The 20,655-nt window shown below is 36.0% G+C and overlaps 1 protein-coding gene across 1 annotated transcript in view; it reads left to right on the top strand.

Moving 5' to 3' along the window:
* The window catches only part of EPM2A (EPM2A glucan phosphatase, laforin), a 122,404-nt gene that overhangs the window by 41,260 nt on the left and 60,489 nt on the right, over positions 1–20,655 (top strand). The window contains exon 2 of the mRNA XM_081294027.1: positions 7,124–7,298. Coding sequence (XP_081150153.1) covers positions 7,124–7,298 — 175 coding nt within the window. The remainder of the gene's footprint in view (positions 1–7,123; positions 7,299–20,655) is intronic.

Below are 20,655 nucleotides of genomic sequence, written 5' to 3'. Positions count from 1 at the left end.
TTTCCAATTCCATTATTTCCATTCTTATCTTTATTTCCTCCTTACTTTTTGATTTGGTTTTATTTTGCTCTTCTTTTTCTAATTTCTGAGGTGGGAAGTGAAAGACCCTCAGACCCTCAAATCCCCCGTCCAAAAGAGAACTACGTGTCACACTGGCTGCAAAAGCAAGAGGCAAGTTTATTAATACACAGGCGCCTGCGGGTGCACAGCCAAACCTCAGCCGAAGCTTTGGTGTACTGGCACACCAGGCTTTGGGGTACAGTTCTTTTATAGGGAGAGGGGAGCTGTTTCCCGCCTAGCACACTAACAGGTATCTCATTGGTTCTTTTGAATCCAGAATTAGGGTAAACTTGCTTTTCACTATACGTTCTTGGAAAACCTACAGGGTTACATTCCATTCTCAAGCATGTCCTGAGATATGGGTGCAGTGCTCTTTCTCAACCGGTTATATGGTAAGCTCATCCGGTACTTGTGCCTATTTATTGCATACTTTTACTTTCGCAACAAGGCCTCAGGTTATGGGGCTGGAGTCTTTCAGGAAGCTCCTAACTAAGCTAGATTATCAATTTGAAACTTTTCTACTTTTCTATTAAATTTATTTATTGGTATAAAATTTCCTGTCAACATTGGTGTAACTGTGTCCCACAAACTTGGAAATGTTATGTTTTAATTCTCACTCTTTTTTTTAGGGGGGTATCAAAGATTGAACTCAGGGCACTTGACCACTGAGCCACATCCCCAGTCCTATTTTGTATTTTATTCAGAGACAGGGTCTCACTGAGTTGCTTAGTGCCTTGCTTTTGCTGAGGCTGGCTTTGAACTTGCCATCCTCCTGCCTCAGTCTCTTGAGCCGCTGGGATTACAGGCCCTCACCACTGTGCCTGACTAATTCTAACTCATTTTGATGTATTTTTATTGCCTTTGAAACCTTCTCTTTGACCTGTAGATTATTTAGAAGTATGTTGTTTAGTTTTCTCGTATTTGAATATTTCCCTATTATCTCTTTATCATTTATTTCTAGTTTAATTCCACTGAGGTCAGAAAACACACTCTGTATAATTTAATTATTCTAAATGTTGAGGTTCTCTTTTGGTCCAGACATGTTCCATGTACACTTGAACATGTGCATTCTGCTATTGTTGGCGGTGAATGTTCTGTAAATGTTAATTAGATACTGTTGGTTGATGGTGGTGTTGATTTCTTTTACACCACAGTTGATTTTCTATTTGTTCTATCAGTTGTTTGGAGTGAGGATTTTGAGGTCTCAAACCATAATTCTGGATTTGTCTTTCTCTTTCAGTTCTCTGTTATTTGCTTTACATATATTAGGACTCTATTATTTAATCTATATACATTTAAAATAGCTTTATCTTTTTGGTAAATTGATACTTTTAAGTCATATAATTTTCTTATTAATTTTCTTTGCTTTGAATTCTGTTTTACATGATATTAATTTAATCACTTATGCTTCCTTTTGATTAATGTTTGTATGATACAGTGCTTCCTTTTCACCTGCCTATATAAAGTGAGTTTCTTCCAAACAGCATATAGTTGGTTCATGTTTTCAAATTCCACTGTGCCAATCTCAAATTTTAATTGATGTATTTAGTCTATTTATATTTAATGTAATTATTAAGGCTTAAGTTTGCCATTTTATTTTTTGTTTCTGGATGTTTTTTGTTTCCTTTTTTTTTCGCCTTCATATATGGCATGTATGGTTCATACTTGAACAGTTTATTAGGATTTCATTTTTATTACTTATATTAACATTACATCAAATTTGACTGGTGTCATCCTTTTGCCAGTTTATGTGAATTGTAGAAAAATTACTTCCTTTTTTATCCCTTTGTTCTTCCCCTCTTACATTGTCATTGCCTTACATATTTCCTCTGAATGTTTTTTCCCTAGTGGCCAAAGATTTCTTTTACATGTATTCAATAAGCCATAGATAACCTGGCAAAAATTCTCTTAGTTTTTTTTTTCATTGAACATATTATTATTTTTTTATTCCTGAAGGATATACTCACTGGCTATAATACAATTCTTGGTTTATAGTTCTTTTCTTTTATTATTTAAAAAATATGATACTTCCTTTGGCTTGAATGGCTTCTGACGATGAATCTGCTAACACTGAAATTGTTTTACTCTTAAATTACTCTATTTTCAGGATTTTTTGTTTTTCATTTTTAGAAATTTGATTATGATACGTGTTTGTATGTATTTCTTTGGATTTATCCTGTTTAGATTTTGGTCAGCATTTTTAGGTTTATTCTTCTTGCCAAATTTGAAAAGTTTTAAGGGGTTATTTCCTCAAGTATTTTTCTGCCCTATCATCTATTCTGCTCCTTCTAGGACTCCAATTACATACATGTTAAATCTTTCATTATAGAATCACAGTGCCTTCAGGCTCCTTTTTTTTCTTTTTTAGTCTATTTTCTCTTTGATTTTTTTCTAGGTTTGATTGGGTAGCTTGTATGATTCTATCTTGAAATTTGCTGATTCTTACTTGTGTCCCCTTCCAGTTTGCTCTTGAGTGCATCCATTAATTTTTTTAAAATTTTTAATTATTATACTTTTTGCTTCTAAAATCTCCATTTGGTTCGTCTCTCCACATTTATTTCTTTGCTGAGGCTTTCTGGGTTTTCATTTATTTGAAATGCATCATAATGGATGGGTTGTTGAGGCTTTCAAAAATCTTTTCCAGATAGTTTTAACATCTCTATCATCTTGGTATGGACATCTTCCAAGCATCTTTTATTCATTCAGTTTGAGATCTTCATCATTCGTGACTTTCTTTTTTTCTTTCTTTTTTTTTTTTTTTTAAAGAGAGAGGGAGAGAGGGAGAGAGAGGGAGAGAGAGAGAGAGAATTTTTTTTAATATTTATTTTTTAGTTCTCGGGGGACACAACATCTTTCTTTGTATGTGGTGCTGAGTATCGAACCCGCCCGCACGCATGCCAGGCGAGCGCGCTACCACTTGAGCCACATCCCAAGCCCTCATTCGTGACTTTCAATTGAAACCTGGACATTTTGTGTATGAAGTGACTCTGGATCTTATATAAACCTTGAATTTTTGACTTGGTTCTTCTGACACTGTTCATCTGAAATCCAAGGGTGCTATTTCTGTGCCGAGATTCCTCACCCAGTGTCCACCAATAATCAAAGGAATTGGACTTCTCATTACTACTGAATAGGGTGGAAATTCTAAGTTTCCAATAAGCTCTCAATGATACCTCCCTGGCTGAGAGAGGAGAAATGCTTGTTACTGCTTCTAACCTGGCCTCCATTGTTGGTGGGAGTTGGAGGGTGGTGAATGTCCTGACTCTCTACTAGGTTCCTCTGACGTCTTTTCAGTGGGAAGGGGAGGTGCACCTTCATATTGCTAAGGGAAGTTGGTAATTCACTTCCCGACCTGGTCTCCACTGATGCTAAGGAGGGTTTTGGAAATCTTGGTTCCCTACTTGGTTTTCTTTGTCATTGCCCAAGTGAAAGAGTTAGACTGTTGAGCATGGAAGTCTAGGCTCCACTCATGGCTTTTGCTGGTGTGGGTGGGTGTTAAGGCCACATTGTACTGATGGTATCTGACTGGTGCAGAAAATTATTGAAAATATTTTAATTTTGTTGGGCTTCTCCTTTACTTTTCCTTTGGCTAGAGAGAATAAAGTTCCCTTTGCATTTTCTTTTGTTTGTCTCTATATATGTTATCAGGTTGCTGGCTTTTCAGATCCAATTCTGGGTACATAAGGCAACAGAAAACACTTTAGTGAACTTACTATTATCTTGTTCCTTAGGTTACAATGTCCCTGGATGATTTGACTTCTCTTTGTTTTTCAAAGTTGTCTTATTTTTTATTTACTGTCTACTGTTTTTAGCTGTTCTGGAAGGAATAGAGAAAATTATATTTACTCTATAGTGATGAGTACAGAAATCCCCTAAACAAGGTTTATTTTATTATTCATCTTTGATATTTCTTTAGACTTGGGAAAAAGAAGACAATGATTCATCCTCTAAAAGACACTTTACAAAATAGTTTCTATATTCTAGGTTACTATATATAAAAGATATATGTTGAACATTGCGTAAAATATGTACGTGTAAAAGTTAGTATTCAAAAACTAGTTCTTTTTTTTTAGTTTTATTGATCTTTTTTTTTTAAAATACATGACAGCAGATGCATTACAATTCTTATTACACATATAGAGTACAATCAATTTTTAATATCTATGTATACAGAGTATGTTCACACCAATTCAACTCAAAAACTAGTTCTAGCAATCAAGAAGTCTTTGGAAAACAATGATACACAAAATATTTCTCTTGAATATTTTAATTTACGTATATTTGAGTTCCTTTTTTTTTGTGGTGCTAGGGATTGAACCCATGGCCTTGTGCATGTGAGGCAAGCACTTTACTAACTGAGCTATGTTCCCAACCCATGAACTCCTTAATAATTATATTTATTTAAGAGATATTATTTAAATTGTCCTTAGTTTATTTTATTGATCAGAAGGGAACATAGATATTCTTTCATTAAAATAATAAAATATTATGATATTCTTTTAATTACCAACTCTTTTTAACAAATCCAATCAATTTAGAATAGTTTTGAGTAAAATAGTCCCCCTCTGTCCAGTTCTATTTCCAGATGTAACCATTGTTAATGCCAGATATGCATCAATTTGGTTTTTAGTCTATGTTTACATTTTCAGTCATGCTCTACCTTTCATTTACTCCTACTTTTCCTCTCCAACTTCAACTTTTGTAAGGTTATCCTTATCTATCCAACTCTTAAATGTAGAAATGCTTTTGGACCTTGTTTTATGTTCTTTTCAGTCAATATATATATTTCCTTTATGACTCATCTATATCCTTAACTCAATTCCCATTTATACTCAGATGGCTCATAACTTTATTTTTTAACTCAGATGTGGTCTGAGTGTCAAGCCAGTAATTCTATCTCTATTTAACATCTCCTTTTGGACATATCACAACTCAACATTCTAAAACCAATTTCTTCCAGAATTTGTGTCTCAGCATATGGTACTACCTACTGTCTATTGATTTATATTCATTACAAGTTCAGGACTTGTTATTGATTCCCTTTCTTCTCCACTTTCCCATGTCTCATTATTCATCAAGTCCTATGGCCTTTCCTGTGTGAATCTACCTAATTCTTTCTGTTTCTACTAACAAGCTTTCATTATCCCCTCCTAGGACTAATGTAGTAGTTTCCTAAATGCTCTCTTTACTTCTGTCTCATTGTTCTTGAGCCAGTTTTTTATTCTGTAACCAGAAAGTTTTTTTTTTTCAAAATAAAAATTTGGTCACACACATGCTTGATAAAATTTTCAGAATTTTAAAATAGCTCTTACTGTCCATACCTAAATCCTTACCATGACCTAGCATAGTATCTCTTACTAAATGTATGGAGGAGTGAAAGTATTTACATAAAGTATTTGCTATTAAAATAATATTGGTATAAACATGTATCTCCCTGTGTATTTTTACTCTTGCTACTAATTTTTTTGGATATACTTGTACAAGTGGGGTTAATAGTGTGGTTTGACTATCATCTATTAAATATCAGGGTTAATGGAGAAGTGTTGTAGTGCCTTGTAGCTAGTAAGAGAAAAAAAACATTAAGAAAAAAAAGAGGATTCAGATCTAGGAAGATCAGTAATTATTTATTAAGGGAGTCATGTTATGACTTCTAGCTGATGAAAAAGAGTTATATTTCAGAGAATTGCCCAGTCACTTAAAGGATTTTTCTTAGATTTTGTGTTCCAGAAAGTTGAGATTAAGTATTTTGTAAGATGGAACAAAGTAGCAAATCAATTAAATTTTTATATTCATAGAAAATGTGATTTTGTTCCTATAAACCACTCAGACATTTATTCTGTTTATAAGTTCTTATTATAATCTATGGCAGTAATGAAGAAAGGAATGATTGGATATGGGATGGTCACATAAGATTTAACAAACAATGTATAAATTTTGGAATTTTCATAGTAATTAAGGCTATATAGATCATTTGGGATGCTATAACAAAATACCACAAATAAAGGGCTTAAGAACAACAGAAATTTATTTCTCATAATTCTGGATGTGGAAAGTCTAAGATCAAGGCACCAACAGGTTCAGTGTCTGTTGAGGAGTCACTGTGGGGTTCACAGATGGTACCTACTTCCTGTGTTCTCATATGGTAGAAGGAGTGAGGAATTTTTCTGGGCCTCTTTATAAGGGCACTAACAATTCATGAGGGCTCTGTCCTTATGACCTAATCTTCTCATAAAGGGCCCAGATCCTAATATTTTCACCTTAGAGGTTCTGATTTCAACATGGATTTGGGAGGAATTCAAAACCTTCAGACAACGGCATCTAGTGTAGTTGACATGGGACAGCATTGTGAAGCAGGCAAATGATGTTGTCAGAGACATGTTCTTCTGTCTCTATCTCCTATGGTTCATGGCCTTAGAAGGAAGATGGTGCATCTTTGTGTATGATATGGGTAGAGAATACACGATGGTATAAATTGCCTTCATGGAGAGTATTAGGGGAATCAGGTTGCTACTCACTCTTCTACTGGTAGTTCCATGACTTTGGGCAAGCTTGTTAATTTCTGTGAGACTTAGTTTCCTCATCAACCCCTATTTTACCTGCAAATTAGATTGGATGTGCTCATTTAAAACTTTATTTTAAATGTATTTATTTATATTTATCCATTTATTATTTGAACTTTATTATGATTTTAGTCATAAATTTGTTTACCATGAAGACAAAATTATATAACATGGGAGCATAAATGGATTTAAAAACCCTTTTCAGCAGGTTACCAGGCTGCAAAATAATTGACAGTTGGACTCTTAGGGCACTGAAAGGTACCATGAAGTTCTGAAAGAGATAATATGTATTATTTGTTTAAACTTATGTACTCAAAAGGAAGCTTAAAATCCTGTGATTTTCGTAAGTAACTCTTTACAAATTCCAGTTGCTCTTTTAGTCCACTCTATTTGCAGCTTTGTGTTTATTTTCACCTTTCTATTAATCTTGCATCAGCCACTTGGAGGTTGTTTAAGCAAAACACTGATTTAATTGGTCCATTTGTCATTTGTTCTTATTCTAGGCAATGGGCCTCACCATGACCGTTGCTGTACTTACAATGAAAACAACTTGGTGGATGGTGTTTATTGTCTCCCCATAGGACACTGGATTGAGGCCACTGGACACACCAATGAGATGAAGCATACCACAGACTTCTATTTTAATATTGCAGGCCACCAAGCTATGCATTATTCAAGGTAAAAATACTGCCATGTTTGTAATCGTGAAAGTAGGGCAAGAGGTGGCACTAGGACTATGGGAATATTTGCTGTCCTGAAACTGCAGTGTCTTTGAAGGGGTCTATAGGCCTGCGGTGCCTTCAGGAGTTACAGTGAATCAGTGTGTGAGCTCTTTTTTATTCTAGATGTAAATGAGTTTTTATACTATTATTTTACTAGATATATATGCTAGTATAATATTTGGACAGGACAGTAGTTAGCCAATTTCTGCTCTGAGATAGTGAGGAAAAAAAGGAAAACGACACTAAAATAGCCCAGATCAGTACTTGTATCCTTTATGCCGTTGACTAACAGTGAAATACAAATTGCTGTCTCATAAAAGTGTATTCAAGTGAGTGTTTGTGGTAAGCAAGACATAAAAACTAGATTGGATGTGATTATTTGCTTTATTATTTATCAATATTTATGTATTGTTCATAATAATGGAAATATATACCATAGTAAAAATTCAAACACTAAAGAGGATGCTAAATGAAAAGTAAGGCTCATTGCACTTTCCTCTCTCCCTACTCATCAGAAGTGATTATTTTTAACCTCTTTATGATTGTTCTGGTATCTTAAATAAGATTCATATACTTTATTTTCATATATTAATTTAAAATAGCTATTGATTTCCCTTTATTACATGTGAGAAGTTTCTGTCTTTTATGATTTACCCTCCCTTCTCACTCTAATTTCTATAGACATAATAAAATAATTCCATTGTTACATACCTTCATAAAATTTCTATTTTGTGACCCATCAATTTTTGACTGTGCCTTGTGATTTTCTACTTTTTAATTGCAGAGATTTCTTTTTCATCCTAGATTGTTTTTATCTCTACTTTCAGCTAACTCCTGCTTTATTTACTTTCATGTTTTTAAAATTAATAGACTGTACATTTAATTTAGCAAATAGAGATGTCTTTTATACTTTGATGATTTGAAACATAAAATCAATATCCAAAATTTAAAACATTATGTAAGTTTATTTACAATAGAATATGCAATGTCTATACCTTCAGCAAGGAAATGAATTCTCATTCTTAAAAAATGTTTTGCTTTGAATGAGAGATATAATCAATACAGAACATAATAGGTAGAGAGAGAAAATGCAACTTCATCATAGTGTTAAGGCGTTCCTATTCTTCTTGAACACAACTTTCCTACAAATTCATGTTTGATGCTAACCTTGCATAGTATGAGTAAGAGAGGAGTTAAAGGTGACTGTGGTTTTATGGGGTAAGGAACAGAATTAATGGTGTTGCTGCCTACTGAGATGTGGAAGACTTTATGGTAGAGATTTGGGATAGACACTGGTATAAAAATTCTATTTTAGTCATATATTTTAGTCTGTTAGATGACAGAAAGAAAATCAGTTTGATATCAGGAATTTGAGGGAGAAGTTGGATGGAGATAAAAAACACAAAATTTTCACTATATAGATAATATTAAAAGTCTACATGAGATCAAAAGAGGGAAATATAGAAGAGGTAAAGAGAAGCAGTGAAAGTACTGAGCTCTGGGTCCATACAGTGTAGGAGTCAAGCAGAAGCAGAGGGTCCAAGAGAAGAATGAGGAGCACCTGTTGAGACACGCTGACATTAATGAGCATGTGTGTACAGGATGTTTTTCATTTTTCCTGAATGCATTCACTGAATCCTTTTATCTGGGAGAGACATGTCTTAGACTCTAGAAACTTCTACTATATGATTATTTTTTGTCCTTTCATTGTCTTTGTTCTTTGTTATTACTGATGTTTCTTAGTTTGTTATTGGACCTGTTGGATTTATTTTTTATTCTTCAACTTTTATATTGAAGAATATTATTTTATTACTTTACATTTTGGGGGATTTCTTCATTTTTTCCCCAACTGGAAAATACAGAATATTTTTCTTCATTTTGGTAATTATTTCTTAATTTTCATGGACTCTGACTTAGTGTCATTCCCTTTTGGAATGTTGGTATGTTCCTGTTTATGAATGGATATATTCTTGCATCTTTCTTAGAATACTTACAAGAATTAAAGATCTCCTCTTTTTCTTTCTCTCTCTCTCTCTCTCTCTCTCTCTGTCTCTGTCTGTCTGTCTCTCTCTCTCTCTTTCTCTTTAATTTTGAGACAGGGTCTCACTAAGTTGCATAGGGCCTTGCTAAGTGGCTGAGGCTGGGTTTGAACTTGCCATCCTCCTGTCTCAGCTTCCCAAGAGGCCCAGATGACAGGAATGTGCCACTGGCTAAAGATCTCTTCTCTCACTGGAGCAATCTTGTTTCCTCCTGAATCAGTTTTTCTTTATTTTGAGCTTTTTCTTTTGTGTCCTTAGTTTATAAATAGCTGGTAATTCTTAGTTGTTCATATTTATTGTATGAAAAGATAAGTGGATTATTACAGGTGGCTGCTGTGAGTTTCTCTACTATTGTTGGTTTCTCTGCCTCTGAGAGTAGTGCCTGCAAGCGGTGGTGTACGAGCAGATCTTGTCTTCCATAACACCTAGTTCCAGGCAGTCTGCCTGGTCACTCCTCCTTCCACCCTGAATGAAAGGACAAAGAGGATCCATTGTAGAGTGTGCCCCTTCAAATAGATACTTCAACTTTTAAAGGAGATTTTTTTCAGCTTCCATGGATAGTATGAAAGCTATATGTGAGGTTAGAAAGAATCGTAGTTCATACTAGTTTATGAAAGAAAGTTTGCATTCATTACTTTCTTTAAAGCAACTTGGTTTTACATCCAATTCTCTATCCTACTGACTTCTCAGATAATTCAACCTGTTGTTTTACATTAAAACATGTAAAATGTATTCATAATTTGTAACAAATTATGTGTAATATATAATATATATGCTGTCAATCCTCCATATATGTAGTATCCACATCTATAGATCCAAACAACTGTGCATCAAAAATGTTTGGAAAAAATTGGGTTAGTACTAAATATTTACAGGCTTTTTTTTCCCCATTTTCCCCTAAATAATATAACACCTGTTTTAATAGAGTAAGTAATCTAGAGGATTGCAGAGGATGTTATGTGCAAATACTGTACATAAGAAACTTGAGCATCTGCAGATTTTGATATCTAATTGAGGTCCTGGAATGGTTCATTCACAGATATGGAGGGATTGGTATATAAGTATTTATATCTGGAGTTTAATGTATATGTAATACATCTTATACACACATGCCTATGTACATATGAATGGACAAGATATCAAACTTAACAGTTTTAGATCTCACAAATATTCTTTGTTCCTCTATTTAGCTCTGTAGTGGAAACAACCAGGAACTTGGTAATTGAATAACGATTCTTTATAGTGGACCTGTGCCATGTCTTTACTTTTAAGGAGTCCCATCACATTTCAGTGTCTCACAGTTCAATCTTGAAATCATATATATAGAAATCAATTGGGTGGTATGATTTTTTTTTGTTGTTGTTCATAATCTCCTTTTATTCAGTATTTCCATAGAATAAGATCTCACAACTTTAGATGAAATTAAATGACTATAAAAGTTAAATATCATCAAATATTTTCAAAACAATTCAGCATTAGCACTTTTTATTTTTTTTATTTTTTATTTTTTAAATTTTTATTGTTGGTTGTTCAAACATTACATAGTTCTTGATATATTATATTTCACACTTTGATTCAAGTGGGTTATGAACTCCCATTTTTACCCCGTATACAGATTGCAGAATCACATCGGTTACGCATCCACTGATTTACATACTGCCATACTAGTGTCTGTTGTATTCTGCTGCCTTTCTTATCCTCTACTATCCCCCCTCCCCTCCCCTCCCCTCCCCTCTCCTCTCTCTACCCCCTCTACTGTAATTCATTTCTCCCCCTTGTATTTTTTCCCCTTTCCCCTCACTTCCTCTTATATGTAATTTTGTATACCCCTGAGGGTCTCCTTCCATTTCCATGCAATTTCCCTTCTCTCTCCCTTTCCCTCCCACCTCTCATCCCTGTTTAATGTTAATCTAATTCTCATGCTCTTCGTCCCTATTCTGTTCTTAGTTACTCTCCTTATATCAAAGAAGACATTTGGCATTTGTTTTTTAGGGATTGGCTAGCTTCACTTAGCATAATCTGCTCTAATGCCATCCATTTCACTCCAAATTCTATAATTTTGTCATTTTCTAATGCAGAGTAATACTCCATTGTGTATAAATGCCACATGTTTTTTATCCATTCGTCTATTGAAGGGCATCTAGGTTGCTTCCACAGTCTTGCTATTGTGAATTGTGCTGCTATGAATATCGACGTAGCAGTGTCCCTGTAGTATGCTCTTTTTAGGTCTTTAGGGAATAGACCGAGAAGGGGAATAGCTGGGTCAAATGGTGGTTCCATTCCCAGCTTTCCAAGAAATCTCCATACTGCTTTCCAAATTGGCGGCACCAATTTGCAGTCCCACCAGCAATGTACAAGTGTACCCTTTTCCCTACATCCTCACCAGCACTTGTTGTTGTTTGACTTCCTAATGGCTGCCAATCTTACTGGAATGAGATGGTTTTGATTTGCATTTCTCTGACTGCTAGAGATGGTGAGCATTTTTTTCATGTACTTGTTGATTGATTGTATGTCCTCCTCTGAGAAGTGTCAGTTCAGGTCCTTGGCCCATTTGTTGATTGGGTTATTTGTTATCTTATTGTCTAATTTTTTGAGTTCTTTGTATACTCTGGATATTAGGGCTCTATCTGAAGTGTGAGGAGTAAAGATTTGTTCCCAGGATGTAGGTTCCCTATTTACCTCTCTTATTGTTTCTTTTGCTGAGAAAAAACTTTTTAGTTTGAGTAAGTCCCATTTGTTGATTCTAGTTATTAACTCTTGTGCTATGGGTGTCCTATTGAGGAATTTGGAGCCCGACCCCATAGTATGTAGATTGTAGCCAACTTTTTCTTCTATCAGACGCAAAGTCTCTGATTTGATATCAAGCTCCTTGATCCATTTTGAGTTAACTTTTGTGAATGGCGAGAGAAAGGGATTCAGTTTCATTTTGTTGCATATGGATTTCCAGTTTTCCCAGCACCATTTATTGAAGATGCTATCCTTCTTCCATTGCATGCTTTTAGCCCCTTTATCAAATATAAGATAGTTGTAGTTTTGTGGATTGGTTTCTGTGTCCTCTATTCTGTACCATTGGTCCACCCACCTGTTTTGGTACCAGTACCATGCTGTTTTTGTTACTATTGCTCTGTAGTATGGTTTGAAGTCTGGTATCGCTATACCGCCTGATTCACACTTCCTGCTTAGCATTGTTTTTGCTATTCTGGGTCTTTTATTTTTCCATATGAATTTCATGATTGCTTTCTCTATTTCTACAAGAAATGCCGTTGGGATTTTGATTGGCATTGCATTAAACCTATAGAGAACTTTTGGTAATATCGCCATTTTGATGATGTTAGTTCTGCCTCTCCATGAACAGGGTATATTTTTCCATCTTCTAAGGCCTTCTTCTATTTCTCTCTTTAGGGTTCTGTAGTTTTCATTGTATAAGTCTTTTACCTCTTTTGTTAGGTTGATTCCCAAGTACTTTATTTTTTTTTTGAGGATATTGTGAATGGAGTGGTTGTCCTCATTTCCATTTCAGAGGATTTGTTGCTGATATACAGGAATGCCTTTGATTTATGCATGTTGATTTTATATCCTGCAACTTTGCTGAATTCATTTATTAGCTCTAATAGTTTCTTTGTAGATCCTTTTGGGTCTGCTAGGTATAGAATCATGTCATCTGCAAATAGTGATAATTTTCCTATTTTCTTCTTTTCCTATTTTTATGCCTTTAATTTCTTTCATCTGTCTAATTGCTCTGGCCAGTGTTTCAAGAACTATGTTGAACAGAAGTGGTGAGAGAGGGCATCCCTGTCTTGTTCCAGATTTTAGAGGGAATGCCTTCAACTTTTGTCCATTCAGAATGATGCTAGCCTGAGGCTTAGCATAGATTGCTTTTACAATATTGAGGTATGTTCCTGTTATCCCTAGTTTTTCTGAGTTTTGAACATAAAGGGATGCTGTACTTTGTCGAATGCTTTTTCTGCATCTATCGAGATGATCATATGGTTCTTATTTTTAAGTCTATTGATGTGGTGAATAACATTTATTGATTTCCGTATATTAAACCAGCCTTGCATCCCAGGGATGAATCCTACTTGATCATGGTGCACAATTTTTTTGATATGTTTTTGTATCCGATTCGCCAGAATTTTATTGAGGATTTTTGCATCTAGGTTCATTAGAGATATTGGTCTGTAGTTTTCTTTCTTTGAAGTGTCTTTGTCTGGTTTCGGAATCAGGGTGATATTGGCCTCGTAGAATGAATTTGGAAGTTCTCCCTCTTTTTCTATTTCCTGAAATAGCTTGAAAAGTATTGGTATTAGTTCCTCTTTAAAGGTTTTGTAAAACTCTGCTATATACCCATCCGGTCCTGGGCTTTTCTTAGTTGGTAATCTTTTGATGATTTCTTCTATTTCCTCAATTGATATTGGTCTGTTTAGGTTGTCTATATCCTCCTGACTCAATCTGGGCAGATCATATGACTTAAGAGATTTATCGATGCCTTCACTATCTTCTATTTTGTTGAAGTATAAGGATTCAAAATAATTTCTGATTATCTTTTTTATTTCTGAAGTGTCTGTTGTGATATTGCCTTTTTCATCCCATATGCGAGTAATATGAGTTCTCTCTCTTCTTCTCTTCGTTAGCATGGCTAAGGGTCTGTCGATTTCATTTATTTTTTCAAAGAACCAACTTTTAGTTTTGTCAATTTTTTCAATTGTTTCTTTTGTTTCGATTTCATTAATTTCAGCTCTGATTTTAATTATTTCTTGCCTTCTACTTCTTTTGCTGTTGTTTTGCTCTTCTTTTTCTAGGATTTTGAGATGAAGTATAATATCGTTTATTTGTTTTTTTTTCTTTTTTTAAGGAATGAACTCCAAGCAATGAATTTTCCTCTTAGAACTGCTTTCAATGAGTCCTATAGATTCCGATATGTTGTGTCTGTGTTTTCATTTATCTCTAAGAATTTTTTAATATCCTCCTTGATGTCTTCTAAAACCCATTGATCATTCAAGTAACCTATTATTCATTCTCCAAGTGATGCATGATTTTTCCTTATTTCTTTTATCGTTGATTTTCAGTTTCATTCCACTATGATCAGATAAGATGCATGGTATTATCTCTACTCCTTTATATTGTCTAAGAGTTGCCCTGTGACATAATATATGATCTATTTTTGAGAAGGATCCATGTGCTGCTGAGAAAAAAGTGTAACTGCTTGATGTTGGGTGGTATATTCTATATATGTCAATTAAGTCTAGGTTATTAATTGTGTTATTGAGTTCTATAGTTTCCTTATTCAACTTTTGTTTGGAAGGTCTGTCCAGTGGTGAGAGAGGTGTGTTGAAGTCTCCCATGATTATTGTATGGTGGTCTATTAGACTCTTGAACTTGAGAAGAGTTTGTTTGGGGCATATATATTTATGATTGTTATGTCTTGTTGGTGTATGGTTCCCTTGAGCAGTATGTAGTGTCCCTCTTTATCCCTTTTGATTAACTTTGGCTTGAAATCTATTTTATTTGATATGAGTATGGACACTCCGCTTGTTTCCGAAGTCCATATGAGTGATATGATTTTTCCCAACCTTTCACCTTCAGTTTATGTATGTCTTTTCCTATCAAATGCGTCTCCTGTAGGCAGCATATTGTTGGGTCTTGTTTTGTGATCTATTCTACTAGCCTGTGTCTCTTAATTTGTGAGTTTAATCCATTAACATTTAGGGTTATTATTGAGATATGGGTTGTTCTTCCAGCCATATTTGTTTATTTATGTTACTAAACATGGTTTGTTTTCCTCTTTGATTATTTTCCCCCCTTTACTGTACTACCTCCCGCTGTTGGTTTTCATTGTTATTTTCCATTTCCTCTTTGTGTAATCTTTTGCCGAGGACGTTTTGAAGAGATGGTTTTCTAGCTGCAAATTCTTTTAACTTTTGTTTATCGTGGAAGATTTTAATTTCATCTTCCATCCTGAAGCTTAATTTCGCTGGATACACAATTCTTGGTTGGAACCCATTTTCTTTCATTGTTTGAAATATGTTATTCCAGGATCTTCTAGCTTTCAGACTCTGTGTTGAAAGATCAGCTGTTATCCTGATTGGTTTACCCCTAAATATAATCTGCTTCCTTTCTCTTGTAGCTTTTAAAATTCTTTCCTTATTCTGTGTATTGGGCATCTTCATTATAATGTGTCTAGGTGTGGATCTCTTATGATTTTGCACATTCGGCGTCCTGTAGGCTTCTAGGATTTGGGATTCTGTCTCATTCTTCAAGTCTGGGTAGTTTTCTCGTATTATTTCATTGAATAGTTTGCTCATTCCTTTGGTTTGGACTTCTATACCTTCCTGTATCCCAATGACTCTTAAGTTTGGTCTCTTTATGTTATCCCATATTTCTTGGATGTTCTGCTCATGGTTTCTTAACAGTCTTGCTGAGCTGTCTATGTTCTTTTCAAGTTGAAATACTTTGTCTTCATTGTCTGATGTTCTATCTTCTAAGTGATCTACTCTGCTGGTAGTATTCTCAATTGTGTTTTTAAGTTGGTTTATTGCTTCCTGCTTTTCTAGGATTTCTGTTTGTTTTTTATAACCTCTATCTCCCTGTATATTTGATCTTTTGCTTCTTGGATTTGTTTATGTAATTCATTGTCGAAGTGATCTTTCATTATCTGATTTTGCTGTCTAATGTCTTCCTTGAGACTCCAGATTATCTGAAGCATGTATATCCTGAATTCTTTATCTGACATTCCATCTGCTGCAGCTATTACCTCTTCTAAAGTTGAGTTGACCTGCATTGCTTGTGGTCCTTTCTTTCCTTGTCTTTTCACACTGCTCGCATTTCTTTCTGCTTGTTGAAACTGTTGTGTTATTGAATTTTCCCCCTATATATTTATATTACTCTTGTATAGTTGAAAAGTCTCCCTTGCAGGGGCGGGCAGCGGCTGTGCTCCTCCTCCAATTGGGGTGATCTGTCTACCACGCTGATGGGTCGCTGGGCCTGTTCTGCCTGTCAGTCGCAGGTCTGCCTACCTTGCAGGCGCGGGCGGCGGCTCTGCTCTGCCCCTACTCCAATTGGGGTGACTTGACTACCATGCCGGCAGGCCGCTGGGCCTGTCCCGCCAGTCGGTCGCAGGTCTGCCTACCTTGCGGGCGCAGGCGGCGGCTCTGCTCTGCCCCTACTCCAATTGGGGTGACGTGACTACCACGCCGGCGGGTCGCTGGGCCTGTTCCGGGAGCAGGCGGCGGCTCTGCTCTGCCCCTACTCCAATTGGGGTGACGTGACTACCACGCTGGCGGGTCACTGGGCCTGTTCCGGGCGCGGGCGGCGGCTCTGCTCTGCCCCTACTCCAATTGGGGTGACGTGACTACCACGCCGGCGGGTCACTGGGCCTGTTCCGGGCACGGGCGGCGGCTCTGCTCTGCCCCTACTCCAATTGGGGTGATGTGTCTACCATGCCGGCAGGCCACTGGACCTGTTCCTCTGGTCGGTCGCAGGTCTGCCTACCTTTTGGGCGTGGGTGGCGGCTCTGCTCTGCCCCTACTCCAATTGGGGTGACGTGACTACCACGCCGGCGGGTCGCTGGGCCTGTTCAGGGCGCGGGCGGCGGCTCTGCTCTGCCCCTACTCCAATTGGGGTGACGTGTCTACCATGCTGGCAGGCCGCTGGGCCTGTTCCGCTGGTCGGTCGCAGGTCTGCCTACCTTGCGGGCGCGGGCGGCGGCTCTGCCCTGCCCCTACTCCAATTGGGGTGACGTGGCTAACACGCCGGTGGGTCGCTGGGACTGTTCTGGGTCGGGTGGTATGATTTTTAAAGATAGAATTTTGGGTCCCACCAAGTCTTGGGAATCTTAATTTTCAACATATCGTAATTCTTATGTACACAAATGTTTGAGGACAGTGTAATTAGTCCAATAAAGACAGTAGTTTAAAATGGAAAAGGAATATTTGTATGTACCATCAGTCATTTAAAAAATATATTTTTTTTAAGTTGTAGTTAGACACAATACCTTTTTTTTTTAATGTGGTGCTGAGAAATGAACCCAGCATCCTGCACGTGCTAGGCAAGTGCTGTACTGCTGAGCCACAACCCCAGCCTCCCCATCAGTCATTTTATTCTAGCTCCCCTTAAATATTCCAGCCACAGTTCACCCTCAGTTGAAACTGCACAAAATAAAACTGTTCATTCAGTTTAAAAGACAACAACTGAGAAGACATTCATGCATTTTACTATTAAATTGAAAACACCTAATTGCTAGCTCCCTGCTATGTTCATCTGTGTGAATTTATCTTAGTTACTGATATACACATGTTTGAGCATATGTAATAATAGTTGCTAAAGCTCACCTAAGAATTTATAAATGCAAACTAGCACTTTTTTTGTATACATTTAGGCAGGGAATTATACCTAGAATTCTTTTATGGTTATATCTTTTATGATATAAATCATACCAGAATTGAATCATCCTTCAACATGCCAAGCCTTTCAAGAATACAAATATCTAACACTTAAATTTTATATGATAGAGTATATGATAAATTCATTCATTCAGTGTGAATTGTGTGCATGATTCTCTGTGGCCTGTGTTGAGTGCTGGACAAAGAGAGAGAGACACTAATCTCTGCTCACAAGGGACCCATGCCCTCTTGGAAGACAGGCATATACACTGTAATACAGTGAAATAATGGCTGTAATGGAATTTTACATGCAGTGTAATGAAAGACAGAAGTCATTAGTACAAGGAAATCTTTATGAGGAAATTGAACTTGAATGCAAATGTGAATGATTTTTTTTTTTTCGGGAGAACATTTGGGAATGAGAAATCAAGGTCAGACTATCAAGTATGAATGTACAGAGGTGTGAAAGAGCATCATTAGGGTGATCAAGCGATTTTGTCAAACAAGATACTTTTGAGAGTAAACAGAGGTATTTTCAGTACTGCTGAGAGCCACAGCCAAGTAATATGATGCATGCCATTTTTGGTTGAAAGGTGACGCCAGCTAGCCTTTGAGATGATATGATTATGTTAAGATTTACATTCATATGGATATTGGACTCCTGCTGTTCACCTCAGCCTGCTGCGGGACTCCTGGAGAGTTCCCATTGGTTGGGGAAGTGCAGTAGGAGGGAATTCCAGGGGAGGAACTTGCTCTGGGGTTCCGGGAGAACTCGGGGGAGAATGCCACATGTGATCTTCCCGGGCGCGTACCGGGTATTGGCGGCAGTTTCAAAAAATAAAGTTTGTTCCTGCTTGAGTGGCTCGTGATTTTGTGCCCAGCCAGACTGCGGCACAGTACTTGGCCTGGACAACAGGTGTACCATTGGAATATTCTAAGCACACCAGGGCTGCCAGAAAACGTGTCATTTACAAGAGAACATTTCACTACCCCTCAATGTTCAGATTCAGGGATTTTGACAATCAATGTACACTTCCATATTCAGGCTATGCATAGTACCAAACTAGACTTCTTTCATCAACAGAACTTTTGTCATACTAAAAAATGAATTTTCATTAAAGACACAGATAACTAAGTTTAATGAGACATTAGTGGTAAAGGACTGCAATTTCTATTTCTTGAAAAGGTTTATTACCTATTGAACAACTTCAAGAGACATAAATTAGACTTAATGAACATTGCATTTTAGATTCTTCAAAAATGTTACAATTTAGAAAATGAATTGTAAAAGCTTGCTTATATTTCATAGCCCCTGTAGCTGATAATGAAAGGATGTACAGTGATTTTTGAAATTCAAAATCACCTTGAACTCTGCAGAACAGTAGTTTTGCACATTTTAAAATACTGTTTTATCTGGCACATCTTCTGAAGTGAATGAAATTAATTGCTTTGGAGACAGAATAAGGAACTTGGGTTCTAGCCCCAGTTCTCTTATTTCCTCCTGGGTAACCTTGGGACAAACCTGTTAATAGTGCTGGAAGTTTAGTCCCTAATTTGCAAAGTGAGCTGGTTGAGCTAGATGACTACTGAAGGCAGTTCTGGAAATGATTAAAGGTTAATGCTAATTTCGAAAGCTTAGGCTTATGTGACATTTGCCAACATGTTATATTGACCTAAAAATGACTACACTCTGTGTCAGCTTCTCTGGTTTCAGATCCAGGGACCAAATGCTTAGTGCTGCTTCTATGTGCTGATTTCCTTCAGTTTTATTGTCAGTCCAATTCTATGGGATATTATATTTAGAAATACATATATTTTTAAGTCAGTATACAATAATCTTTAATAAGATTGTATAAGCTTCTTATATAATGACTTTTTTAACATTCTATTTATGATTTTTACATTACATTTATAATCAAACTTTGAAAATAATTCCTTTTGGGGCTACATAGAAAATAGCCACAAAATTCGAAACAGAACCTATTTACTAATTTTATATAATATAATTTTATATTTTCCTAATTCTATAGTTCAAAATTAGGATATTATTGATCAAAGGAGAAAGAAAGTTTTTACATTTAAAAAAAATTTTAAACTTGTTCTAATTAGTTATACATGACAGTAGAATGCATTTTGACAGATTGTACACAAATGGAGCACAACTTATTTCTCTGTGCAGTGTCACACCGGTAGTGTAGTCATACATGTATACAAGGGAGAAATGTAGTTTTGATTGGTATTTGCATCTGACAGAATGATTTGAAATTCTTTTAAACCTTAAAACCAAGATTGTAATTGTCCTTTCTAGCAGGGGAGGTAAATGGCATGCTCCTCTTTCTTGTTGAGTTTCTCTGATGAGGCCACATTTATTTTTTATTGAATATTAACTGGTGTGTGAGAGTTTCTTTTCCCTACCTAAAGAATGCTGAATATATTTTATAAGGTCAATTTAGTTGGTAGATTTTCTTCTTATTCTTTAAAAATATATTTTATATAAAACATTTAAATATTTTAAGTAAATATATTATGCATATAATTATTAGGGATGATTTATTTTCAACAATAAATCCAAAGAAAAATGTTAGTGATAGATATTAGTATTCAAATGACAACATGGCCTAATGTAAACAGTCTCATTCTTGTTTCTTAGGACCTCTTTGCTAAAGCATAAGAAGACATTGGTTTTGCTAATAGTGCTGTTATGGAACCAGTACAATTATAAACGAAGCAGCTGGATTCTGTGCTGCCTCCTGTATTTTCAGCAGCATTGTTATTTAAATTGTGATTGAAATGTCTTGATCACTGGTGAATAAGAGGGAGATGGGAGAGTCTGATTGTCAGACCTCAGGTGTGCCTAATAGGCTTGATAGCAAGAAGAAGGACTATTTTATCACTA

This window comes from Spermophilus citellus (genome assembly GCF_964194105.1).
Source record: "Spermophilus citellus genome assembly, chromosome: 5".
Taxonomy (NCBI): domain Eukaryota; kingdom Metazoa; phylum Chordata; class Mammalia; order Rodentia; family Sciuridae; genus Spermophilus; species Spermophilus citellus.
This window is presented reverse-complemented; position numbering and strand designations above follow the sequence as displayed.